Source organism: Monodelphis domestica, chromosome 4 (assembly GCF_027887165.1).
Source record: "Monodelphis domestica isolate mMonDom1 chromosome 4, mMonDom1.pri, whole genome shotgun sequence".
Taxonomy (NCBI): domain Eukaryota; kingdom Metazoa; phylum Chordata; class Mammalia; order Didelphimorphia; family Didelphidae; genus Monodelphis; species Monodelphis domestica.
The window spans coordinates 92,798,908-92,826,827 of NC_077230.1; the positions used below are offsets into that span (position 1 = coordinate 92,798,908).

At 46.1% G+C, this 27,920-nt stretch overlaps 1 protein-coding gene across 28 annotated transcripts in view; it reads right to left on the reverse strand.

The window, feature by feature from the left end:
- Nucleotides 1–20,105: 20,105 nt before the first annotated feature.
- Nucleotides 20,106–27,920, reverse strand: part of TNK2 (tyrosine kinase non receptor 2) — a 45,169-nt gene continuing 37,354 nt past the window's right edge. For 8 of the 28 annotated variants that reach the window (XM_056797152.1, XM_056797162.1, XM_056797163.1 and 5 more), the window contains 6 exons: nucleotides 26,843–27,037; nucleotides 24,741–24,832; nucleotides 23,632–23,760; nucleotides 21,682–23,054; nucleotides 21,460–21,555; nucleotides 20,106–21,326 (listed from right to left, as the gene is read on the reverse strand). In XM_056797152.1, the coding sequence (XP_056653130.1) occupies nucleotides 21,084–21,326; nucleotides 21,460–21,555; nucleotides 21,682–23,054; nucleotides 23,632–23,760; nucleotides 24,741–24,832; nucleotides 26,843–27,037 (2,128 nt within the window). In that variant the 3' untranslated portion in view covers nucleotides 20,106–21,083. The remainder of the gene's footprint in view (nucleotides 21,327–21,459; nucleotides 21,556–21,681; nucleotides 23,055–23,631; nucleotides 23,761–24,740; nucleotides 24,833–26,842; nucleotides 27,038–27,920) is intronic. The other 20 variants (XM_016433522.2, XM_056797161.1, XM_056797167.1 and 17 more) reach the window with 10 other exon arrangements.

The window sequence follows — 27,920 nt, forward strand, 5'->3', positions numbered from 1 at the left end:
TGTATATATAGACGTGTTTGTCTTTTCTAGTGTTGGTTAAGTTCAGAATTTTAAAGCATTGTTTCGAAAGGCAGAAAGGACCCGATGGGCTTAGGGTGCAGAGTGAAACAGATTTCTAGAACTATTTTTTAAACATGGTTGATGTGTGATTAGTTTTGCTTAACTATGCACATTTGTTACATACATTTTTCTTTTTGCCCAGAGGAAAAGGAGAGGGAAGGATTGAAAAAATAGATTTGTTTTGTTCATTGACATTTTTTAAGTTTTAAAATAAGTGTAAGTAAAGCAGGGGGAAGCAGGGGGGTCATCATGCAGAGGGATGGCTCTTCCTTTCCTCTTTTTCCAGTGAAATCATGAAAGATCAGTAGAAGTAAAAGCAAAGAGTGATCTGGATCCTGGCAGGCTTAGGGAGGGGGAGCAGGCATGATTCTCCCCTCAGTCGCTACCCCTGGTGTCTCTGGGCCAAAAGCCCACTTTGCACCCATGTGGCCCTGCAGAAGAGATCTGGAAGCTCCCAGCCCTGGCCACAGCCTTGGATAAGGCTGGCAGAGGAGCCACAACAGCCACAAGGGGAGCCACACAAATGGTCTTAGTGGTGGGGCTCCTGAACCACAGCTTTCTGACAGTATTTTGAGCTCCTGAACCCCAGTGTCAAAGACAGTGAAGGGGCGGGAGGTTCTTGGGCAGCGTGATCCTGTAATGTGGCCCCCTAGAAAGAAGAATTCTGGACAAAACCAGCCCTCACAGTCTTATCGAGTGGGGAATGGATGAACAAACCACAGCATATGAATGTATTCGAATATCATCGCACCAAAAGAAATGAGAAATGTGATGTGTAGCCCAGTGGAATTGCTTGTCAACTCCAGGAGGGGGGGGAGGGAGACAACAAGAATCATGTAACCATGGGGAAAAATAAAATAATTTTTAAAAAAGAAATGTGAGAAGGGCAGAGAAATTTAGAAATATTTGTATGAACTGATACAGAATGAAGCAGAACAAAGAGAAATAGGGAGGGAAGATCTCAAGCATTTATTAAGCAAAGGACATCATTTTATGGATGAGTAAACTGAGGCCCAAAGACAATAAATGACTTGCCCTGGTTCACATACCAAGGCAAGATTTGAACACTGTGACTGACTCCAAATTATGACTGCATCCCAGGCTCTGGGCTGAGCCCTTTTTTAGTACTCTCTCAGTTGATTCTCACAATAATCTTATGAGGGTGGGTGTTATCATCTAAGGAAACTGAGGCAGACAGAAGTTAGGTGAATTGCCCAAGGTCATACAGCTAGTACATGTCAAAAGCTGGGTTTGAACTCATGTCTCCCTGACTCCAGACCCAGAACTCTCTGCAGTGCCTGCTACCTTTAACTACTTTGTAGTCAACAATAATATGAAATAAAACTCACTAAAACAAAAGAAAAAGTTAAGCAATGGATTATCAAGAGATGCATAAACACCTTCTTTTGAACAGAGAGGTGGAGGACTATGGATGCAAAATATTGATTGCTTTCTCAGCTACAGGGACTGTGTCCATTTTGCTTAATTTTTTCTTTCTTACCAGGGAGGACTTATTGTTGGGCTCAGGGGTAAACTCTGAGAAGTTCTGAAAAATGAAGGGAAGCCGTTGTAGAAAATGCTCTGGCTTGGCCACCAGGATCCAAGACCAGCCCATTGTCCATCCAGGTGTAACAGATCCCCTACCAGCATCTTCCACACCAAGAGACATTCTATTCATAGCAGCAATTTCCTGAAATCAAAATTCTTGGCAGTATCAACAAAGTGGCTGAAATCACTCTGATCATGATTTTCAAACCCAAATCTCTGAATTGCAGTCCTGGAAGGAACCCCAAAACTCATCTCTAACTAACTGAAGAAACCAGATGTCTTAACCCTTTCATCTTGCTTTTCCTTCTCTCCAAACTGTGAAAAACTAAAGTTCTGGGTTCTTGGCCACCAAGAACTTGGTTTGAACTTGGTTTGTTTTTGCAAGAGCATGCACTGCTAAATAAATTGTTTGTCCGGATGTCACTCAGTTTCTTTGTTTCAATGTAATACTCCTCTGCCTCTCCTTATTTCCTGGCTCCCTTTTTGTTGGCTAAACACATGGTCCCATTTTCCTCTATCCCAGAAAAACAAACAAATTCAACCATTGCCCCCAGCTATTGCTTATATCTCTATTTCCATCTTTTAGAGCTCAATTTTTCTTCTTGAAAAAACCTTTCTCTCTTCTAAACCTCTTGCAATCTGGCCTTCAATCTTATTATGAAATTGCTCTCTCCAGAGACCTTTTTATGGCCAAATCTAATGGCCTTCTCTCAGTTCTCATTTGTTGTTGTTCAAGCATTTTTGTCTTGTCTGACTGTGTCCCCATTTGGGATTTTCTTGGCCAAGATATTGGATTGCCTTGCCATTTCCTTCTCCAGCTCATTTTACAGATGAGAAAACTGAGGCAAATGGGGTTAAATGACTTTCCCAGGGTCACACAGCTAGTAAGTATCTGAGGCCAGGTTTGAACTCAGGAAGATGAGTCTTCCTGACTTCTAGTCAGGCACTCAATCCTCTGTGCCACCTAGCTGAACCCTCATTTCTCATATGTGATCTTTTTGAAGCATTTGACACTGGGGTTCCCCCCCCAATGGGGGCCTTCCTTTAAGTCACTTAATGGTAGGTTGATACTCACCAGATATCCATTACTGTTGTTACATGCTGGGCCCCCTTTCTTTTTATTAGTTCTATATATGTGATATTTTGATGCCATTTATGGCACTTAATTGGACATATGCTTAAGCCTATCACATCTCTCCACTGCTCTTTAGGTGACCCACCCTTAATTCTTAAGTCTTAATTCTTGATTCAGAGACAGAAATAACATCACTGGAAGTAAATAATAATAATAATAATAGCAAATATTTCTATTACCTACTATGTGCCAGGCATTGTGCCAAATACTTTACAATTATTATCTCATTTGATCCTTATAACAATTCTGGGAGATAGGTGCTATTATTATCCCCATCTTACAGTTGAGAAAAACAGAAGCTAAGTGATTCATCCAGGTCATACAGCTAATAAGGGTCTGAGGCTGGATTTGAACTCAGGTCTTCCTAACTCCATGCCTGATGGCTTTATCCTCATGCCACCTAGCTGCCCCATATTTGGAGATTAAAAAGGTGGGTTTGGTTTCAGGTAGTAGACTAGGGTTGTTGAAAGTGTTAAGCAATTTCTCAGGTGAAATCTAGCTAGTTCTCTTGCTTCTGTTCATTTCTAGTCCTTTCTTATTGTCCATCTGTAGCATCTATCTAAGATATATGTACTAATGGGCTAGCTCAATGGACCATCCAGTTAGTCAGTCAATCGGTAAGCATCTACTATGTAGCAGGCACTGTGCTAATTATTGAAGATACAAAAAGGGACAAAAGACGGTTCTTGCCCTCAAGGACCTTACAATCTAATATAATTATCTACCCAACCATATAATATATGCCACTCTAAGCATGTGTGTGTATATACCAACAGAAGTATTTATATCTTTATGTATATATCTATAAACATATAATCATAGTTTGCACAATAAGCATTCTTTACCCACTTTCTTCCCCCTACATTCATCCATAGGATTATAGATTTAGAGTTGGAAGAGACCTTAAAAGTTATTTAATACAACATTCTTATTTTTTAAATGAGGAAATTAAGACCCAACAAGATTAAAGGACTTTCCCAAGACAGAATCTATTTCCATGTTGTTGGTGCTTGCATTAGGATGTTCATTTAGAGTCTACATCCCCAGCCATATCCCCTCAACCCATGTGATCAAGCAGTTGTTTTTCTTCTGTGTTTCTATTTCCACAGTTCTTCCTCTGGATGTGAATAGTGTTCTTTCTCGTAGATTCCTCCTAGTTGTTTAGGATCACTGCATTGCCACTAATGGAGAAGTCCATTACGTTGGATTGTACCACAGTGTATCAGTCTCCGTGTACAATGTTCTCTGGGTTCTGTTCCTTTTGCTCTGCATCAATTCCTGGAGGTCATTCTAGTTCCCATGGAATTCCTCCATTTTCAAATCCAAAGTTTTTATAGTCAACAAATAATACAAATTAAGTCAAATCTTGTATTCTATTCACCTTTCATGTCAGTTGTGTGACTGTCAATATGCAGCGAAAGGGATACCTAGAGATTTTGTCTAAAACTCTAATTGAATTCCCTGTGTGTTACAAGGATCCTAAATAAAATATTGGGACCCTATGCTCTTGCAAGGGCCCAGAGAACAGAAACCTAGTTTGTGTTTGTGGGTCCAGAACAGAGGTTGGTCCTTTTGCAAGAGAAAAGAGGGTCCTTCCTAGGACCCAGAACTATTCAGTTGTAGCACTCAGTACCCAAATGAAAGTATGTACAAAAGCACCAAGGTGAACTGATTTGGTTACTTAACTGAGGATTAGGGGATGACCCAAAGAACCCCAGGTCCTATTTCCCTTCAGGGAGCTGGAAAGCTCTTCAGGGACCAAGTCCCTAAGTCGAGAAGCTGGATTTTCTTTGCCTTTCTCTTTATTGTTTTTGGCTTGGGAAAGACCAAGACAGACTCTTGCTAGACCTAAGCAAGCAGTAATCTCTGATAAACATTGTCAAATATCCTTTGTCTGTTCATTCAGCATAGGTCTGTATTTGGGAGCAATTATGTCCTGTAGATGCCAGACTATATGAGATCTGTGCCATGTTGATTGCTTTGAGACTTTTTCCTGTACCAGTGGAGGACCAAATGACAATCCATATGCCTCTCTAGGACCCAGACGACTGTTGTGGATTGGAGAAATGGACAGTATGTTCAAATGCACCCTAGCCAACTTAATCAAGGACAGGAATTTTTTTAAATGCAGGGAAGAATGCAATGGGTGGGTTGGCCAATGCGGACTCAGTCTTTGAAGCATGCACAGCACAAGCTGGCAATCTGAAAAGAGACTTGGCGTTCCTGTTAGAAGTGTGTGATGATGTGTGATGGGGAAGTCCTGCCCCATTTCAGAGCATGGATAAGTAGCCTTTTACTATTGGGTGGTGATGGAAAGCTTTTTGACTGTCTACTGAGATGGACCTAAGTATACTATTAGGTTGTTTTCTAAGGTGATCTGGGAAAAAAGAAAAGAACCCCTACGTTCTAAAATATTTCTAGCAGCTCTCTGTGATGGCAAAGAACTGGAAATTGAGGGGATGTCCATCCATTGGGAGATGACTAAACAAATTATGGCATATGATTATGATAAGAAAATGATAAACAGGCTAATTAAAGAAAGAATCAACATGGAAAGACCCATGTGAAATTTTGAAGAGTGAAATGAGCAGAACCAAGAAAACATTATATAGAGCAACAGAAATATTGTTCAAAGAATGACTTATAAATGAATACCTCCAGAGAAAGAACTGTAAATAGAAATAAGCAAGGCATGGTTTTGCATATACTTATCTTTTTTGTTGTTGTTGTCAAATGATGTCTTCTTTAGTGTGTGGAAGGGGAGATAGAGGAAGATACCCAGGAATTTTTATGTAATAAACATATATTTTTAAAAGGTACAAATGGATGAATTCTCCATTGTTGTCTGCGACTTTCAAGTGTGAAGGAAGAAAGCCTGTAAGTCTTCAGATGGGAAACACTTACTTCTTCTGAGTCACCAAGACACCTATGTTTTTTCTGTCCCTTTTTTGTTTATTTTTTCCCAGCTTCAATAAAGGAATATCATGGATGGAATGGCCTAGATTACAACCTTGTGAGTGTCAAAAGGTTAGAAAACTCATGGGAATCCATAGCAGAGTCTGCTTTTATCTGCAGCAGCCAAGTCCAGTGAGGAACTAGCCCAAAGGAATGACTTACCTGACTCAGCCCAGCAATCAATCAACCTGGCATCAATTCACTGTGTCCTTCAGATAAGAGAACGGCTTATTCACCAGTTTCACAATCCCTGGAACCAAACTTGGTGGACATTTCTTGTTGTTAGTCGTTTCAGACTCCTTGTGACCCCATTTAGGGTTTTCTTGGCAAGGATACTATAGTGGTTTGACATTTCTTTCTCCAGTTCATTTTATAGATAAGGAAACCAAAGCCAACAGGGTGAAGTGACTTGCCCAGGGTCACATAGCAAGTGTCTGAGGCCAGATTTGAACCCAGGAAGATGAGTCTTCCTGACTTCAGGCCCAATACTCTATGGCATCACCGAGCTGCCATAATTTATGGGTAGTCACCACTTTAAGTGACTTTAGAGATTGAGGATGTAGAGAAGACTGAGCTCTCAATGTGAGAAACTGCTCAAATATTGCTATATCTTCTCAGTAAATATCTCTTTGTAAAAGTTAATTTAGGGGTCAGCAAGGAAGCTCAGTGGATTGAGAGCCAGGCCTAGAGACGGGAAATTCTGGCTTCAAATCTGGCCTCAGCTACTTCCCAGCTGTCTGATCCTGGGCAAGTCACTTAACCCCCATTGCCTAGCCCTTACCACTCTTCTGCCTTAGAGCCAATATACAGTATTGATTACAAGATGGAAGGTAAGGGTTTAAAAAATAAAGAAATAAAATAAAACAAAAAACTTAAGAAATGGTCATTGAATCTTCGCCTGAAGACCTGAAGGGAGGGAGAACCTGTTATTTCAGAGATCATCCTTTGTTCTTTGGGGTGGCTCTATGTTAGTAAGAGTTTCCTCATATTAAGTCTAGATTTGACTTTTCACAGAGTTGACCCATTGCTTCTATATAGAACAAGTTGAATCCTGGTCTATATGGCAGCCCTTCAGATTCTTGAAGACAGCTGTCTTGGTCCTCCTGACTCTTCTCCATACTAAACACCTTTCATTTCTTTAGCTGATTCCCTTCAAGGTGACCTCTTGGCCTTCACTATCATGGCTACCACCTTCTTGATTTTCTCCAGCTTACCACCATTCTTTCTAAAACGAGGTACTGTAGCATATACCAGTTGGACCAAGGTAGGGCACAATGACATTGCTTCCTTATTCCTGGCCTCCATAACTTTTTTGATGCTGCCTAAGACCACATTCACCTTCTTAGCCACCATACCATGCTGTGATCTATGTCTTTTTTTCAGGTGAACTCCTAGCTATCCCTACTCATGTTGTACTTTTAAAGTTAATTTTTTGAACCAATGGGTAAGACTTTATATTTATCCCTATTAAATTTCACCCTAGGTGGCACAGTGGATGGAGTGTCAGACCTGGGGTCAATAGGACCTTTTTTTTTTTAAGTCATTTTTAAGTCACTTAAGTATTTACGTCAGTAGTACCCTGGGCAAGTCACTTAAACCCAATTATCTAGTCCTTACTGTTCTTCTGTCTTAGAACCCATACTTGGTTTTGGTTCTAAGGCAGAAGGTAAGGGTTTTAAAAACATTCACCCTGTTTGATTTGACTGAAACTTGTGAGGTCTTTTTAAATCCTGATTCTGTGCCTCTTACATTCTTACTAGGTTTAGAAGATTCCTGTGGTCTGCTGGACAGAACTCACAATTGGTTTGCTTTTGTAGGATTTATTTAAGGATACACAGAGACTGAATTTAGCCATCTCATAATGGGCCTGAGCAGTCGCAGCTGCTGCTCCTTGAAATCCCTTTTGCCCCAGAGTCTCCCAAAATGTCAGGGATGTGACAGCTGGAACTGGGAAGCTATTCCATGTGGGCTGGGCTACCTTGAAGGGACCTTCCTCTTTCAAAGGAGAGGAGGTGGGGATTGTGGCTGAAAAAGCAACTCTGGTCCAAGAATCATGTGTGTCCAAACTTGACCAGAGTTTATCCTGGTCCAGGCACTGTTTAATCTCAGTGTTACTCCATTCTGGGTTCAAGTACCAGGTACATTTCTAAGAGGATTCCTAAAGCACAGAACCATATTGCCACCCTGTTTCCATAAGTTTAGCCTGGGGAAGAGTCAGAAAGGGAGGGGAATGGTAGCTGACCTCACAAATCTGAACGACTCTCATGTGGATGGCCCAAGGATTAAACCTGGTGGGCAGGGGCAGCTGGACGGCTCAGCACAGTGAGAGCCAGACCTGGAGATGGGAAGTCCTGAGTTCAAATCACATGTATCCCAGCCCTTACTGCTCTTCTATCTTAGAATTGATACTAAGACAAAAGGTAAGGGTTTTAAAAAAAATCTGGTGAAACAGCATTCTCTTGCTCCACCAGAGTGGTATTCCTGTAAAAAAAAGGAAGCAAGGTTAAGTCTGGCCCAACTTGTTCTCCACCAAGCTTTTTGTGATTACCACTTCCTTTTATAGACATTCATTGACTCTTTTTTTTTTTAACCCTTACCTTCCATCTTGGAATCAATACTGTGTATTCATTCCAAGGCAGAAGAGTGGTAAGGGGTAGGCAATGGGGGTTAAGTGACTTGCCCAGAGTCACACAGCTTGGAAGTGTCTGAGGCCAGATTTGAACCCAGGACCTCCCATCTCTAGGCCTGGCTCTCAATCCCCTGAGTCACCCAGCTGCCCCCCATTCATTGACTCAAACAGGCCAGGTTAGGCATTTATCCTTTACTCATTTTGTGTGCATTTCAGTCTTTGCTCTAATAATCCGATGCTCTGACTGCACACTGAGAGCTGATCCAGAAGTGACTCCCACATCATACAACCAGCTGTTTTCTGTCTGTTACGATTACAGTTTCATTTCACAGAACAAGGAGGGATCTCCCACTTAGAGGTCTAAATTTGTTTAGAAAAGGTTGAAAAACTGTAATTCTTCTTATCACCTCATCTCCTCTTCCTCCATTCTCCCATGATCACTACGGAAGCAAAAGGGGCTGCATGAGACTGGAGGATCATTTGGGGGTTCCGGTGGCCAAATAATTCATCACCTAGTGGCTTTTCCACTTCCTGCGGAAGTCTGTGCTCGACGAATTCAAGAATTCACAATGAGGCATTGGAGAGTTTTCATAGAATGCTAATAATTGGGACTGCAGAGGAACAAAGAGGCAAACACCAGAGATGCACATAATATGTGTTAGGATGGACCCATTTCTAAGTAATCATCTCTTTCACCTGTATTCTTTCATCTTTGCTGACTCTAAATAGTTCGTGAAATCTATTTTTATTATGAAACTGACTCATAGCTTTGAAACCCAGCTCAAAGGGGTCTCTTGATTTCTTCCTCCACCCCAATTGGCAAGACACCTCTCAGGTCCCAACTCTGTCACGTAATACAATTAGGTCTGCATTAGTGAAAATAGAATCTTTTTGAAGTGGTTGGATTCTTCTAGCTCACACTGCATATTCCCATTAAGCCAGAATCAATGACTATATTTTACATAATTACAACTTGGAATCGTGAGAATTCAAATACCTGGAACCATTTAAGGGGACTCATTGTCCATGTTCATCAGCGCCTGGCTGTCATGTAGATTAAAGTTATGAGAGGAAGTGGGGCTAGAATGCTGGAGTCAGGAGGACCTGGATTCCAAATCCCACCTCTGACACTTACTAGCTGGGTGACTCTGGGTGAGTCACAGCTTCTGGCTATCTTGGGCAACTTCCCTAGGAGGAAATGGAATTCTCAAGAAATAGAATCATCCTGAGTGATGAAATTATAGGTCCTTTGAGAATTCTGACATATTTAACCAGTTTTGTGTCTTATTTGCCCACTTGACTACACACCCCATGATTGGCTATTGTATTTTGACTATTGTGACCCATTAAACAACTCACGGTGCTACTGATGTGTGAACTCTACCTGTAGAAGTTAGGTTAAATGATAGATCAATTTTTTTGTTTTTGTTACCATTATTATTATTATTATTAAAAAAATTTTTTTAAACCCTCACTTTCTGTCTTAGAATCAATACTATGCATTGGTTCCAAGGCAGAAGAGTGGTAAGAGCTAGGCAATGGGGATGAAGTGACTTGCCCAGGGTCACACAGCTAAGAAGTGTCTGAGGCTGGATTTGAACCCAGGACATCCCTTCTCTAGGCCTGGCTCTCAATCCACTGAGCTACCCAGCTGCCCCCTTTATTACCATTATTAATAGTAACACCAACAATTTATTTTGATGAGGATGATGCTAAAACTTCAAGTGCATTCTTTATTTGGGGAGACACCTTTCCTAACTAGAATAAGCAGGTATAAAGTATATTTTATTTATGGTAGGTAGGTGTCCCAGTAGATAGAATGCCAGACTCGAGATCCTTCAAATTGGGCCTCAGATACTTACTAGCTGTTTGATTTTGGGCAAGTCATTTAACCCTGTTTGTTTTAGTTTTCTCATCTGTTAAAAAAATGAGCTGGAAAAGGAAATGACAAAATTCTAAGTAGGGTCACAAAGAGGCAGACTCTACTGAACAACAAGGAAAACACAGTTTATTTAGGACAGTTAGGTAGCACAGTGGCTAGAGTGCTGTGCTGGGCTTGGAGTCAGGGACGGGGTTCAAATTTGAATTCAGACAGCTGCCTAGGACAAGACAGCTAGCCTTGATCTGCCTTAGTTTTTCATATATAAAACAGAGATAATAATAGCACCTTCCTCCCAGGGTTGTTGTGAGGATCAAATGAAATCATAATTGCAAAGTGCTTGATACACAGTAACCCCATATAAATGTTAGTTATTTTAATTTATTTACTCTTTTTTGTTCACATGCTAGAAATAGAAGATTTTTCTTTGAAGCTTTTATAAAAAGCTTTGCTTCCAGCCCTTCCCCACCCCCTCCAACACCCATTTTAGGATAACAAGAACATCTTTCAAGGTCATTCTCAGGCTGATTATTACGACTGCCTAATCAGAGAAAATGGCCACCTTCCAAGGTCACTGAAATTATATCTATATCTCATATCTCATCCTTCAGCTAATTATGAAAGCTAATGAATAAAAATCCATGTATTAAGTGCTTCTATGCAAAGTCCTGAGGATACAAAGAGAAAAAGCAATCCCCTGCTTTCAAGGAGTTCACATTCTATTTTTTTTTAATTAATTAATTTAGTCAATTTGGAACATTATTCCTTGGTTACAATAATCACATTATTTCCCTCCCTCCCCTCCACCCACCTTTCCTGTAGCCCACATGCAATTCCACTGGGTATTACATGTGTCCTTGATCAGAACCTATTTCCATGTTGTTGGTGTTTGCACTAGGATGATCATTTAGAGTCAACATCCCCAGCCATATCCCCTCGACCCATGTGATCAGGCAGTTTTTTCTTCCTTGTTTCTACTCCCACAGTTCTTTCTCTGGATGTGGATAGTGTTCTTTCTCATAGATCCCTCCTGAATCACTGCAATGCCACTAATGGAGAAGTCCATTACATTCAATTGTGCCACAGTGTATCAGTCTCTGTGTACAATGTTCTCCTGGGTCTGAAGGAGCTCACATTCCAACGAGTGAGAGATACACACATGCAAAGTTTTCGTTCCCAGTTAGATGGAAAGGTCTGCTGGTCTTTAGGGTCCCTGTGCTGCCAGCAGCATCGAAGTAGATGCCTTTCCTTTAATGCCATTTCCACTGATAAAGTTACCACTTTCTGATGTTGAACCATTTGACAGTGCCAAGGACTTTGGAGACAAGAACTTTCTGTTTTGGGTTTTTCTTAGATGTGACCTCAGGAGAAGTTGCCAGCCTGAGCCTCCTGGGGGTTCGCTCCCCAGGATGAGCTGGAAGCATTATTATCCCTAAGGTTCCTGAGTGCAGAATACTGGCTACGTCCATCACAGGTTTCCACTCAGATAGCAGTCCCAAAGGTGTGTCAAGACAAGTTTACTAAAGGACCAATCATAATACAAGATGGTCCATGGGTTCAGCAATTCGGTCCACTGGCCAGTCACCACTTTTAATTCTCAGGACAATCCAAAAGCTGTGCTACCATTGTGATGTTGGAACTTTTTCTACCTAGAAGCAAGAGCAATCGAACCTCAAATGTCATTGCTGCCCAAAACGTTTCCTGTGGCCCTAAGAGAGGTGTTGGGGCTTGTATCTAAAAGTAGTGGTCTAGGAATTCTGCCCAAGCTCAGAAAAGCATGCTTGCCCTATCTGGAAGCACCCACATAGGGGTCCTGGTCAGTTTTACATTCTCTTTGTTTGCTATCTATCTGAGAACCACTTGCCTATAATGTCCTTCAATAAACTTCACTAGAAGATATGAGGGCTGTGCATTGGGTATTGCTTTGATATTTCAATGGCATAGAAGCCATATTTACCATATAGCTACCCTTTTGGATGCATCTATTGTAAGACAAGAAGACTCCAGGAAACCTGAAGAAACTCATGCAATGAATAGAACTGTGGAGAGCCATCCATCACCGAAGAATTCCAGGGAAGAATGTGACCTGGGAAAAGTCAGTTAAAAGAGGATCACACAAACGGCTTCTCTCGGACTCCTTTTCCTGAGACCATTGGGTTAAGGAGCTGAGGATTTTCCTGACTTTGGTTACTAATTTCCTCCATGAGATACTGTAGTTTTGACTCTGAAGACCTTTCAAAGTTGACAAGAACATCCCTCTCAAAGACTATATATATTTTTTCTTACTTATTTAATTATATATATTAGGGAAGATCCCCAACCCACTTTCCTATTCAAATTCCCCTTACCCTTCCTTCCTTCATTAAACCCCTTTCTTACAAATTTAGAGAGTGAGCTGTCTATCAGATTTCCAGTTAACTTACTCTGTCTTAATCCCAGTTTGACACCAACTGAAGAGACAAACTGAAGTGGGAGGAAGAGAGGAGGGAGGTAGAGTCTGATTCCTTATTACCTCATTGGTCTGTAGGCTTGTCCAGCAAGTTTACATTACCATAATCCATTGAAAGAAACAACCACCTAATACACTATGCAGAGAAGCGTGGGAAGACAGCACATGCTGATGCAGAGTGAAGAAAGCAGAACCAATGACTACAACAACTTAAATGGAACAAACAACAAAACAAAAAAATTTCACATAATTAAAATGACCAAATGGCCCCCAAAGAGAGATGAAAATATTCACCTTCCCCCCTTTTTTTGTTGCAAAGATGGGAAGCTAAGATTATGGAATGCTATTAGACAGTTTTGTTCATTAATTTGATTGAATCTCTTTTTCCCTCCTTTTTTTATACTTGTAAAAGCTGGCTCTATGCAGAAGGGGAAGAAAGTGAGAAAGGTAAAAAATATTTGGGATGTGAATATGATATTAAAAATTCAGAAATAAAAAAAAAATTTACAAGAAAAAAGAAAACATTTGTTGCTGTTAGGTAAAGGGAAGAAGGGCTTTATCACCTTTCCAATCTTTGGAATTAACCCCATAGACCTAGGCCATTCCTTGAGGGCAGCGTCTAACAATACATTGCCTGAAATGATCTGGGACGATCCTGAAAAACTTATGACAGGGAATGCTATCCACCTCCAGAGAAAGATCTATTGGAATTATCTTTCACATCAGTGTATCTTTGGCTTTATTTGAGGGTTTTGGATTTTTATGAGTTTGCTCTTTCAATGACCCATATGGAAGTGTTTTGCATGACAATAAAAAACCAATACATTACCCATAGTAGGAATTATTCAATGTTTGTTGAACAAATAGATTGGTTCAATCAGTGACTACTTATGGAGATACCGAGATTTTCAGAACTTTCAATAATTTCTGAGGACAATTGTACAGAATACTAGAAATCCAGATCACTCCACTAGTCAATCAATAAGCATTTTATTAAGAAATTATTATGAGAGGCAGCTAGAAAGCACAGTAGATGTTGTACCAGGCCTGGAGTTGGAAGGAGCTGGGTTCAAATCTGACCTCAAATACTGCCTAGCATTGTGATCCTGTGTAAGTCACTTAACCCCAATTGCCTAACCCTCTTCCACCTTAGAATCAAAATTTGTTTTATTTATAGGACAGAAGGCAAGGATTAAAAAAAACTATTATGAGAAATGCAAATTAAAATAATTCTGAGGGACCATTGTAATATTTATTGAGAAAAAGGGTGGGATTGATTGAACAGGGGATAGGGAAGGGAGGAGTTGAAGGGAGAGAGGGAATATGGCTGCCGTTGAGGTAAAAGGAGAGAGATACCCCCTGCCAAGAGGCTATTTTTGAAAAATGGGGTTCCCAAGAAGTGGGCCACTTATGATAGCCTGAGGGGATGTCTTCTCTATGGATTGATGTTGAAGATACCCCAAAGCAGGTAAGCATGGACCCTCCTGAGGGACAAGCCTCCCTCCACTTAGGTCACCCAGCAGGGGTCCAATAAGGATCGTTTATAGTTGACTGGCTGTCCTGAGGTTCAGCTCCCTCTATGTCCCCTGAAATGTTAGTCCTCTTATCTGACTGTGATATTCAAATAAAGATAAATTTTAATAACAAGTTTGGATTGGAGAGGTATCAGGGAAGAGGGATTTCCCTAGATGAGGTCTGAGTCTCTCTCAGCTTTTGAGCTGAGGCCAGGCCTCACAGGCTGGTGGAGGGTCTCTTTTATTCCTGTCTATGCTAATCTGTGCTAGTTTTCTTAAATTCAAAGTCTTAGCAGTAGACAGCAAGAGGAAGAAAGTTCGGACCTTCAGAGCTGGTTGGGCCTGTCTCTTTGGGCTGATACCCCTAAAGACTGTGAGATTTAAAATGGTTGAGGTCTTAAACTGTAGTGATTAAAATAGTGGAAGATATAAATTGTGATAGATATAAGAGAGGGTGAGTAAATTTGACTGCAGAAATATGTTTCACTACAGTGTCTTGGGTTTTAAAATCAAATATAAGGTGGTTGCCAGGGAAATATTCCCAATTATTCAAATACCCAAGTCAATTGGGTTTTATAGAGATTTTAATTAACAATACAAATGAGTAATCAAAGAAAGAGAGAGAGAGAGTAAGAAAGGAAGGGCCTCAAGCCAATATGGCCTAGACCTGAGTCTTAAAAGAGAAATCAGTCAGTTTTTTAACACTCACCACAAGGTCTGACTAAACAAGGATACTAGCGACACCAGGCCAGCGTCCTTCCTCAAAGGGTCTTCCAGCCAGAGATTGTTTCAAAGGGCCTCTCTCAAGAGCCTCCAGAGCTCCTACCCCAGAGGGACAGAGCCCCTCAGAGGAGTTCCTCAAGGAGCTGTCCTTCAGAATGAGAGTCAGAAATCGAGATTTTCCTGAATGAGATCCAAGCTCTTATTTTTAAGGGCAAAAATTTCTCTGTCACCTCCCCTAAGTCCTTACATCTACCAATCACTGTAGATGTTTCTAAAGGACCACCCATTTTGAATTCACAGCTGAGTAGTTTTAATCTCTTTAGTAAGTCAGGAAAAAATGCTGCTGTGTCAACAAATTTCATTAGAAAAAACCTCTGAATAAGTTATCACCCTTTTAGGTTTAAGTAGTTTACAAGTTGCCCCACCTTTATAGGCACTTAGTATCCCATTGTATCAATTCTAAAACAGTCATGACTCAAGGAAATTCCTGTCCCTTCCATAAGCATGGATCAAAGTACTTTCATTGTTTAGCAAGCTGTTTTCTGTCCTAAAGCAGTCTTAAGTAGGGTGGAGCAGGGACACTCCCATAGCTAGGAGCCCCCACACTCAAGTAGAGTTCTCACCATCTGCTAGGGAATTTTTTTAAGTAGAAGATTCCCCAATGGGGGAAACCCCTAACATTCATAAGTCTGAGAAATTTTGAGGTTTACAAGACCCACCTTACAGTCCAAATTGCTTCCCTTAAGTCCTTTTGTCTGATCACAGGGATCCAGGTAGAGCACACAGTTGGGAAATTCAAGGATAGAGGCACTTCTATCCAGAGACAGGGAAAGAGGCCATTTTCCAGTTTCCAGGGCCAGGAAGGAAGTGCTAGTCACAAGACCAACTGCCACTCCCAGTTGTCCCTTCCCCCACTAACTGTCAGTCTTGTTAATATCTTCTCTCTAACATTCCAAATGCTGTTGGTTCCAACTCAGTGGCAGAAAGTTCAGAACTTGCTTTAGTTTTCCTTTCCACACCATATCATACCTATCAGATTAGCTAATATGACAGAAAAAGAAAATGACAAATGTTGGAGGGAATGTGGGAAAACTGGAACACTGATGCATTGTTGGTGGAGTTGTGAACTGATCCAACCATTCTGGAGGGCAATTTGGAATTATGTCCAGTGGGCTATAAAATTGTGCATACCCTTTGACCTAGCAATACCACTCTCTACTAGGCCTATATCTCAAAGAGATCAAAGGAAAAGGAAAAGAACCTATATGTACAAAAAATATTTATAACAACTCTTTTTGCGGTGCCAGAGAATGGGAAATTGAGAGGATTTGATGACATCAATTGGGGAATGCTCAATAAAATGCAGCATATGATTCTGATAGAATACTATTGTGCTACAAGAAATGACAAGCAAGAAGGTTTCAGAAGAACCTTGGAAGACTTAAATGAACTAATGCAAAATGAAGTGAGCAGAACCAGAAGAACCCTATACGTTGTGACAGCAATACTGTATGATAATCATCTGTGAATGACAACTATTCTTAGCAATCACTGGTCTAAGACAATTCCAAAAGGGCTTATGATGGGAAAATGCTATCCTCCTCCAAAGAGAATTGATGAGTTCTTAGTGCAATTGAGTTATATATTTTTTTCATTTTATTTTTCTTGATTTCTTTTTCGCAACATGGCTAGTATGGAAATAAAATTTTGCATGATTTCACAGGTATAACTAATGGTGCATTTCTTGCCTTCTCAGGAGGTGGGGGTGGAGATGAAGAGAATTCAAAATACTTTTTAAATGAATGCTAAAAAGAAATGATCACACATATAAAAAGAACCTCTCCCTCTCCCCCCTCAAAAAAAGCACCCATTAGGTACCAGGCACTGAGGATAAAAATACAAAAATAGTTCTTGACCTCAAGGAACTTACTAGCCAAATTGAATTAATGGGATTGTCAGTAGATTTCATTATGTTCATTGGGTTCTAAGAGACCTGTTTTTTTTTTTTTTTGCAGCTCACATGAGCATTTTCTTGAGGAAAAGGGACAATTTAGGGAGTTCTTGGAAGTGAGGGTAAATTCAGGGCCTGTAATTTTACCTGGTACCTTGGACCCAGAGGGACCAAGCCCTGAAACTCAGGCTTTGCTGATCCAAAATCAGGATTTTAGAGATTTAAATTTCCCCTGGAAATTTATACAAGGTTCTCAAAACTATTCATCACCCCAGATTGAGACAACCCACCTCAAAGCTTTCTTCATCCCTAAGCCTTTCTCCCCGGGTTCAGAAATCTCCCATACATAAACCCTAATAACTGACCCCTTTAGTTGCCATTATGGTAACTGACTTCCCCATTCTATAATCTACACCTCTTTTTTCTTTACCCTCTTACCCTTACAATCAGACTCCAGACCAAGAGTCTGTGTTTTCTGACGCATTTTTACAAGATGAAGAAGTGTGGGGCATGCCCTACACCTCCCTGATGACTTCATAGATAAGATCTAAGAAATTGCCCATGGTGCATTGCTGGGAGACATTAAAGACTACACTGTTTGACACAGTCACACATGGAAACCGGGGACTGCAAAGCAGCCCCCAGGAAGGATGGAAACATCCACTGAAACCCCCCCTAAGTGACTTTCCTTATTAACATTCCCTTATTATTAGGATTGCTATGATTATTATTCTTACTTAGCCCCAGGAAAAATAGATGAGAACAACATGCTTGCATGGTTAATACAGATGTCCCACTCTGTCTCCCCAGAATATTATCAGGAGATCCCACTTAAAAAATTAAACCTAAGGATTCTTATGTAACCACTTAGATAAGACCCTTTTTTCTAGGCATAAAAACTTCTGGCAAATCTGTGCCATGTTGATTCTACCCTCTGACTCTGCACTTAGCAACAATGTTTTGTTGACTTTCTCCTTAGGCTTCACGTCTGTTGTTAGGTTCTATGTAAACATGTATATTGAAAGATGATTGTGTGCCAGAAAAGCATGTGCTCACTGAAGCTATATAATAAACAAACCCCGTGCAATGGTAGAATGCTGAGTGATGCCTAAGCACAAGTCTAAGCACTCATCTCTTATTTGCCTGACCGCTCCACCTACTCAGAAGGACTTTCCACTTTGGGAGACCACAGGTTCAGCTCTCAAAAGCACATGGAGAGCTTAAGTCATTTCCCTAGGCTTCTGCAGTCAGTATTAGAGGTAGTATTTGAACCCAAAGTCTCTTTGGGACTCCCCTCATCCTCTTTGCTGCTTCCTAAAGTAATGAAATCCCCATGCTGGTATATCATTTGGGGATTTCAGAATACCTGAGAAAACCCCTGGATTCATAAAATAAGAGCTAACATTAATATTACATATTAAGGTTCACAAATGATCTCAGACAAGGAAACCAAGGCTTAGAGTAGTTCAAGTAGAAGTATGGTCACACCACTAGTAAACAGCAGAGGCAGGATTTTAATTCAGATCTCTCCTCATTTTTAAATCCAGAATTCTTTCCACTATATCCTCACAGTGAGCACCAAATGGTGAGTAGATGAAGTCTGGCTCTTACTGGGATAGGCATGGAGCTTAGTCAACAATTATGATGGCTCCATTCCAGACGTCTCTTCTACCTCAATCCCTCTATTTGGGAGAAGGGGATGATGACATCATGAGAGGTTACTAATATTGATGGGCTTAGTAACTGAAAGGCCCCCCCCTCCCAGCCCAGCCAAGCCACCCCTCCATTGCCACCTCATATTTGAGTCATTTGCACTCAGTGAGCCTCTCTGAAAGCCATCTGTTAGACACCAATGTTCTTCCAAGGATGCTAAAAAGCAGTGAATCACCGAGCAGCACAACCTCCCAAGAATCCAAGTTGTGAGTCATCTAAAGGGCACCGGTGAGATGCATGCTGGGTGTGAATAAGCAGATTGTCCCAGAGGAATCTGAGGCAAGAAGCGGTGTAAAAGAACAATCCAAGAATTCACTCATGGATGAAGAGGAAGGCACAGCTGGTGGATGGGCAGCCATGCTGAAAGCCACAAGAGGAAAGCCTCAACAACTTCTGGTAGACCTGTGGAGGATGTGTAGAAGGACATGATGTATAGGATGAGTAGAGGATGAGTGAGAACCTACCTTGATGGGCAGTGCCTGTAGCAAGGAGACCACAGATTCATGAAGGAAACATTCAAATATTTTTTGCACTGTGGCAGGGATTTTTACATTTTATATATATAAATTATGTATTTTTATCTATATTTCTACATCATATATATATATATTACATATATATAAAGTAGCTGATGGAAACTGAGACCTGGAAAGGTTGAGTGTCTTTTCCTGAGGTCACACAACAAGTTTAGTGGCCTGGTTGAGAGACCTGAACCCAAGTCTTCTTTCTTTTCCATGTTGATTCTACTGCTGTCCAGGCTGAAAGCCGTGAACTCTGGCTAAGTGTAAAGGTCTTGCAGTACCAACACCTGGAGCTCATCCCTGTCAGAAGTGTCAGACTCAAATGTAAATAGGGGCCACCACCCCATAGACTGGGATCCCTGAGGACTGCGTAACATCTTTGATTTTAAATGAAGTATAGTCAGTGTTTTGTTGAATTGATTTTGTTCGCTATTTCCCAATTATACAGGGTTGAGGCTACACTTGGGACTGTTCTGTGGGCCCTGTGTGTCTCCTCCACTGTAGGGGGTCCTTTGGGCTGGGACTCTAGTAGTGAACCTTTCCAGATACTTTCTCAATGTCTCCCCCAACACTTTTACCCCCGGGGATGGGGGGGGGCTTCCCTTGTCTGGGCCAAGTCCCTTCATCAATCAACAGACCACCACCATCTTCCAGTTCTATCGCCTATTGGAAAGCCATAGAATGAGATCCCTTAGGTTCACCCTTTCTCCACGGTGAGTCATATAGCATCAAGAGTCTGGGGAGGAGGCAGCCAGGTGACTCAGTGAATTGAGAAATTAACCTAGAGATGGGAGGTCCTGGGTTCAAATCCTGTGTGACCCTGGACAGGTCACTTAACCCCAATTGCCTAGCCCTTGGAATACACAGAATTGATTCTAAGATGGAAAATAAAGATTTAGGGGGGAAAAGAACCATTTTTAAGAGCCTAAATAGGCAGAAGACGATGGCTGGGCTGGGCATGGCATAGAGGGCTTATGCCAAGTTCTCCCTGCTGCCTAGGAGGCAAAGACACCGCACGGACACCTCAGTAATGTAAAATAGAAACTAACTTTATTTCTCTGGAAGAAGCAGATGTGTGGAGGCAGGACAACAGCAGCAACTTTGGCAACAGAGGTGGTTGGGGAAAACAGAACAGCAGTGGGGCGGATGGGAGCGCTGGTCTCCAAGTTAGCTGCCGGGGCATTGGTTCCCTTCTGCACATCCTGGGGCTCCGTCCCCGCCCTGAAATGGGCCTTACATCCTCCCTGCCTCCAACATCCTGAAATTCTCGACCTCGAGTGACCTCCACCCAGGAGGAACATCCAGTGGGGTCTGTATCCTGAGAGCTCGCTCCCCGGACAGCCAGGCCTGCCCCTGCCCAGAAAGAGCTCCAGCGGGGGGAGCAAAGCATCTGGCTCTCCCGCCTGCCCTCACTCCCCCGCTGAGGAAAGGCCACAGACACAAGCAGACAGCTCGGGGCTGCCCTAGAATCTGGTCCCTAGAGGGAAGCGAGGCAGAGGCAGGAGGGAAGGGGGCGCTCGGGCCTGGGCCGTCCCTCGTCCTCCCGGGCCTCCCCCCCTTCCCCATGTTCCTCCTCGGCTGTCCCTCTGCAGCGGCCCTGGGAGAAGCAGATGGATGGAATGGCTACAACTAGCACTGGGAAAGGGCAGCCTCCTCCGAGTCTCCCGCTCCTTCTGGATCCTCTCTGCCTAGCTGAAGAAGGGGGGGGGGGGAGAGAAGGTAGCAGCAGGTGCCCCCGGCCCCTCCCTGGCCCCGCCATGCAGGGCAGGCTCAAACGATCCTTCAGGCAGACTAACAGGACCCCCCCTTAAGTGAGGCTCTCCGGCTCCCCAGACCTGCCATCAGCGCCTGCAAGAAGAGAGGGGTTGCATGCTTGGGAGAGATCACCGCCGAGGGCTGCCTTACCCTCGGGGTCCACCTCTCCCCCTCCCAGGGCTTTCTGCCCTCACACCTCGGCTTGGGGCCTGGCTGCTGGCCGGGGTGCTCCCTGAGCCTGGGGAGGCGCGCTAGCCTCTGGGGAACGTTGGGTCCCTGGGCCTGAAGGGCCCGGCTCCCGGGGGTCCATGGGGCCGGGCGGAGAAGGCAGGGAGAAGAGGGGCCGACCAGGAGAGGAACACGTACTTCTGGTGGGCGGGACCACAGGAATCTAGCAGGTGGCAGCCAGCCTGCTCCAGGTTCCAATCAAACATCTCCAGCACCTTATGGCACTCCTGCCTTGGCCGCAGACCCAGGCCAAAGAGTTGCTCCACCTGTGGGAGGGTGAGGAGGGGAAGAGCAAAGAGGGCATTGGCCGGGGCACAGCGGGCGGCGTACTAGTCAGAGGAGCGGAGGAGAGGCAGCCTCCGCAGGCTCTTGGGAGGCGGGCGGGGCGAGGGACGGTACCTTCAGATACTGCACAGCCCTCGGAATGCTCCAGTTGTGGTTCTGCAAGGCCGCCTGGCACTCCTCTGTGGTCACCCCATGCACCATGGCCTGGACCTGGGCACACCCCCACCACTCTCCGTCAGGACGGCTCACGGGGCTGGGCGCCAATTCTGAGGGGCCCCTGCTCCAAGCGTCCCTGAAAGGCCCCGCTCCCCCGACCGTGTCGCGCCCGGGACTCACCATCTGAATCTTGTCTGTGGGCCGCCCAGCCTCCAGCCCGTCCCCTGGGCAGCCCTTCACCAGACGGGCGGAGGCCCTCAAGGATGGGGCGCGGGCCCCTGCGTTGCTATTGTTGGCTGAGAAGTTGGCCTTAGGGTCAAGGGTGGCCTGGGGCATGGGCCTCACGGTAGCAGTGGGGGCCGTGGGGGCCGGCGTGTTGGGGGGCGGCAGCAGCAGAGGGACGGGGATGGAGGGAGGCTCTTCCTCGGGGCTCTGCGCCTCCTGCAAGAACCGCTGGTATCTCTCCAGGTAGGGGGGCCGCTCCGGAAGCAGGTAATAATGCGTGTTGCTGATCTTCTTGCCATCTCGGACGATCGGCAGGATGCAGGGCCCCGTCCGAGGGCCGGGGGCCTGGATCACTTGGGGTGTGGCATACTTGGGGTCAGAGCCAAAGCTCTGCGTGGTGGGCATGGCCTTCCCCGGGGAGCTGGAAAGCCGAGGGGGCAAGGGAGATCCGCCAGACAGTGCCAAGGGGCTGGGGGTCCGGGAGCCCTGGGGAGAGAAGGGCTCCCTCGGGGGGATCTGAGGGGGTGGGGCCGCCCCCCTCCACCGTCCGGGCTCCTCTTCACCCCCCGAAGCTGGAGACAGTTCCCCCGAGCGGCAGCCCAACTCGCTTCGCTGTCGTGTGGGCCGAGGTGGGATTGGCACTCGGGGGGGAACCTGGGGCTTGTCTTCTCCAGCTACGCCGGGGCTCGGAGAGGAGGCCAGAGACGAGGATGGCACCTGCAGCTGGCGCATGCACTCCTGCTGCAGAGCCTGGAAGATTTCCGCAGTCTGCAGGGAGTTAGGGGGTTTGGTCCCTCCTTGGGGCGGGAGGAACAAATTGTCTTCCAGGGGTGGAGGGGGCCGCCCAGCCTCAGGCACGAAGGCGTAGTTGGTCTCTCCGTGGGGAGGCCCCTCGGGGGTTCTGGCCCCAACCAGGGTGCTGTTGATGGAGCACACCTCGAAGTCATCTTCATCCTGGGCCACGTCATCGTAGGCTGGCGGCGGGGGCAGCGGGCGGGTATCCCAGTCGACCACAGGCGTGGGGTGCAGGGGCCGAGGAAGCGCCCGCGTGGGGCTCTGCGGGGGCGTTTTGTCCAGCAGCGAGCAGGCGTCCATGGCCAGCTGGGCGAGGGAGGGGGCGCTGGGCTTGGGGTACGGCGCCGCGAGCTCGTCACCAAAGTCAATGAGGGACACTTCAGCCCCGGCCCGGCCCGTCTTGGTGCCCGGCACTCGGGCGGAGGGCTTGACCAGCCACAGGCCCCTGGGGAGGCCCGGCTTCCGAAGACAGAGACGCTTGAGGTCGGTGGCCAGCGGGTCCTGCTCGTCGCTGACGGGGTCGTAGGTAGGCTCTGTGGGACAGAGGGGAAGGGGGTTCCCCGGGAAGGGGCTGTCAAGATTCAGCGCTGATGTTTCTTAGGGTAGCGAGAGGAAAACCCAAGCGGCCTCCCTCTCCCCTAAGGGGCAGAACCTAACCCACGCCAGCCAACCCAGGCCCCACCCGCGTCCCAGCATGGAAGGGCAGAGCCACCCTCGGCTACTTCTGACCGCATCCTCGCCCCATAGGAGATCTCTCTCCAGAGCTGTGGCCCGCTCCTGTTTCCCAGCATCCCCATCTCCTGGCCCGCCCACACACCCCACACGAGTTAGTGCCGGGTGGGAGGGACAATCAGCATTGCGGGGGCTCCCAGGGGAAATGGCAGCGAAAGGAAACAGCACCCCTACTCTGGGGTGGAGCTTTGTTCATGAGAACAGACTGCAGGTCTTTGGCACCTCGGCCTGAGGTTTAAGGGAGGCAGGCAGGAGATGAGCTTCTCAGAGAGGAGGATGCCAAGCACCAAGAGTCCGAAGAGGCCGGGTCATGCCAGGGGAGGGTGGCGGGAAGCTCACAGCACACTCCCTCCCCCCATTTCAGCCCCTGCTGTGTACCTTCAAGAAGGAGAGGAGTTATGAGAGAACAGAGGGGACAGGGGCAGGGCCCAGGGCATCGAGGACGAGAACGGCCCCACTTACTCTGAGCGAAGATGGCAGGCTGAGGCGGGCGAGGCGGAGGCTCCCCTGGAAGAGAGGCCACAGGGACAGGGCAGAGGCAGGAGATGGGAGACATAAGGGAGGAGGGGGAAAAAGAAGACAGAGATTGGAAGGAAAGAAGAATGAAGAGAGGAGGAGAGAGAAAAGAAGAGACAGAGAAGAAGGGAGAGAGGAGGAGAGAAAGAAGAGTCAAAGGAGGAAAGGAGAGGGGGAAAAGTGAGGAAGAGAGAGGGGAGATGGGGAGAGATGGGGACATAGAAGAGAGGGGAAGGCAGAAAAGGAGGAGGAGAGATGAGGAAGGTGAGGAAGGGAGAGGAGAAAGAAGAGACAGGGAGAGAAAAAGGAGAAATAGGAGAGAGAAGAGAGGAGACAGAGAAGAGAGGAGAGAGGGACCAAGAAGCAGGTTTTTGAAGGAGAGGCAGAGAGGGGAAAGAGATGGAGGAGGGAGGGAGGGAGAGAAGAAGAAAGGGGAGAGGTGAGAAGGTAGAAAAGAGGCAGGAAGAGAAAAGAAGGGAAAGGGAAGAAATAGGGAAGAGAAGGGGAAAGAGGGGATGGCAAAAGGTGAGCAGGAAATGAAACTGGCTAACATGCATCTGGAGAGGCGAGGGGCAGAGTCGCTCCCAGAGGGAGACGAGCAGGAGGCTAGTGCCGGACAAGGAGCCTTAGCTAGGGCGGAGAGCCAGGGAATGAAGCCCTAGTGCTAAGCTAGTGAGGGGAGGAGGGGCACGGAGCATGGGGGAGGGGCCAGCAGCAAGTCCAGGGATAATCCAGGGCCATGTCCAAATGATGCCCACCACTGGCGGATACAAGAAGAGCCAACACCAGGTGCCCCACTTGTAGTTGGGGGGATCAGGGCCAAAGCTGACCCACCTGCTGCTTTCACCCCAGCCCTGAGCCAAGCCAACAGCATGGAGGCGTCCTTAGGAAGAGGCTGCCCACTCCTTCCTATTCAAAGCCCCGGGGGGTGGAGCGGGGAGGGGGCATCCTGGGGAGGGGCGGACTCTTACTTTTGACCCTTCCTAGGAGCTGCGTGGGGCGGGAGGTGCTCAGCTCCACCGCTAGCAGGTCGGGAGGATCCATCGGGTTTCCCAGATACAATCTGTAGAGAAAACCAGAGCGGCGTGTTTGTGAGCAGAAGCAGACCAGGGGAAGCTTTGCTCCTCGCTCTTCCCCTGGTGGGATGGGCAAGAACGGGGACACGGGGAAGCATCCAAGGAGACAGCAGCCGCTGCAAAGCATGCAGACCAAAAGGGGAAGAAGCAGGATGCGTCTCTCCCAGGCCCAGGAACACAGGGGTTATGCATCTTTTTTATGTGTAGGACACCTCTGGCAATCTGGGCAATCTGCCAATGAATCCTGCTTTAAAATGCGTAACATAGAGTCTGCAGGATTACAAGGGAAACCAATTCTATGGAAATATGGTTCACCAACATACTAAATACAAAAATCCCCGAGTTCATGAACCAGGTTAGGAACTTTTACAGTAAAGAGAGATGTGGGTTCTAACACTGGCTCCAACACCAACGATGTGGTCTCTGACAGGCTACTTTCCTCTCCTCTCTATGCCTCAGTCTCCTCAGCTGTAAGAGGGGGTGATACTAGACTTCAAAACAAACACACAATAAAACTCTTACCTTCCATCTTAAAATCACTACTATGCATTGGTTCCACGGCAGAAGAGTGGTCTTATCCAGGGTCACACAGGTAGGAAGTGTATGAGGCCAGATTTGAACCCAAGACCTCCCATGTCTAAGTCTGGCTCTCTATCCCTGAGCCACCCAGCTGCTCCCAGACTAGACTATTTCTAGGGTCTCGCTCTTCCTTTTCTGACAAGCTAAGATTCCATGGCTAAGAGATAAGAGCTGGAACAAGGGGGCAGGGGGCCAGTGTGCCTTCTCCCCTGCCCTCCTACTTCAGTCTGTGCCTGTCAGTATCTGGGCCTTAGTCACGAAGGCTGATTAAGGCCCTAAGGAATGGGGCTGGGTCCACCCTGTCATGCCACGCCACATGAGGCACAGGGCAGAGGGCACTACTGCAGTGGGGCACTGTGCCCCCTCTTTGCAGTTCTTCCAGTCCTTTCTACCCTGTGCCTCCCGCACCTCCTAGAGGTCGGCTCTCAGAAAGGACCCAGAAGCACAGCACCCAAAGATGATGAAGCCAGGGCAGGACCACGGAAAGACGGCTGGATTGGGATTCAGAGGATCTGGGATGAACTCCGAGCTCTGCTCCTTCCTAGCTGAGTGAACCTTGGCTGGTCACTCACTTTCTCTTCCAGTTCTCCTATGTGAAAGGAGGGGGTGGATGACCCGTGAGGGAGTCGGAGCACAGCCCAGATGGCTCTGACAGGCCATCCAGGACGTGCTTAATCCACGTCTATCTTCTCTTACTGACTCTGGCCCCCTCTCAGACGGACAGAGGTCTTGGACAAAGCCAGGGTCCTCCAGTACTCCACCAGAGCCCGAGTACGGGAGGGCTTCTGTTGTCTGGAATTGAGCAGCATCAAAAGGAAATGATGAGGGGCGCCGTGGAGAGAAGAGCAGGACCAGAGTCAGGAGGAAGGAGCTGGGCTCCAATCTGGCCTCAGAGCCTTCTACTTGTGCGACCCCGGGGAAGTCACTTGCCCTTCCACCCTAGGTTTGTTACGAAGACAGAACGTAAGGGGTTAAAGAAATGCGATGCAATCCTAAGGAAAGCAGAATGAGAGAAACTCTGGAAAGAAAGGGGCAAAGGTGGGCAGAGCCTCTCAGCTGTCCCATCCTTCCCCCAGGACTACACTAGCTGTATGGCCATTCTCTCCCCCCCACAATCCCTCCTTCTCTTGAGCTTAATGGAGGGGCCGCCAGCATTCCTCTCCCTTGGTGAGCAATGAAAACTAGAGGAGGAAAGGAGAAGAGAGACATGAGCAAGGGGCTGTGAAGCGGGGTCAGGAAGTGGAGGGGGACACGACGAAGAAAGATACGGGGGGAGGAAGAGAGGAGGGGCACCTAGGGGAGCTGGTCCTTAGCTGACCTAATCCCCGAAAAGGACCTGGACAATGAAGCCTACAAGTACCCATAAATGCAGGCCAGTCCCAATCCCCTCCACAGTGCATCTCCAGGCTGGTACTCACTCATCGATCTTGTCTGGGAATCCCCAGCAGTGTCGGGGGTCACTGTCGCCATGGCCGGTATGGATGAAGCTGTTCTGGAGGGGCTGGCTGATGTCATGGGCTGACAGCCCTGCCACCGAGGTCACTGCGTTTCTCGGGAAGGGCCCCACACACAGCGTCCTCGTATTCTGCCCACGCCACCAGTAATTCTCCGCCCTGTCAAGCCCAAAGCGAGATGGTAAAAAACCAAGGGACAACTGGGGGATTCTGCCTAGTTTGTCAGACTCAAGGTATATGTGCGGGTCAGGCACTGGCACGGGGCTGTGGACCGACTCCCCGGCCTTTCTCCCTCTAGCCACAGGCTCAGAAGGAAAGCCAAGACGCACACTACCCCCTACACAAACTCACTCGAACGCCCTCTCTTCTCTCCCTTTCCCTGGATAGGGGTGGCCTACTTTGACCTTATTCCTGGGTCATGAAAAAGCTGCTTAAGATTTTTATTTTATTCTAACTTGAGTTGGAGTCAGAGAAGAATAACTTGCTTTAAAAAAATAAGCAAGATTCCTCTGGCTTTCCTCGTAGGGGCTACTCCCACTCCCCCATCCTCTGTCAAACTCAAACTGGAGAGGCTCAGGCAGAGTAGAGAGTTCAGAAATCAGAAGGACGTCATCTCAAAGTCTGATGAGATCTCACAGGCCACAGCATGCTTGACAGAAAGCCAGAAGACACTTGGATCGACTGTCATTAGGCATATTGAGATCTGGTAAAGTTCAATGACTTGCCAGAGATCACAGAGCTGGCTAAGCGACGGGGCTGGGATTTAAACCTAGCTCTCTTGATTTCAAATTGAGGATTCTTCCCGCTTGGCAACTCGGTGGATAGAGTGCCTGGAGTTAGGAAGACCTGAGCATTCATCTAGCCTCAGACAATTTACTCTGCAACTCTGGGCAAGTCACTTCACCTCTATCTGCCTCAGTTTCCTCAGCTGTAAAATGGGGATAATAGCACCTCCCTTCCAGGGTGGTTGTGAGGATCAAATGAGACCACATTTGTAAAGCAATTAGCAAAGTGTAAAGTGAATGTTGTTGTTCAATCATGT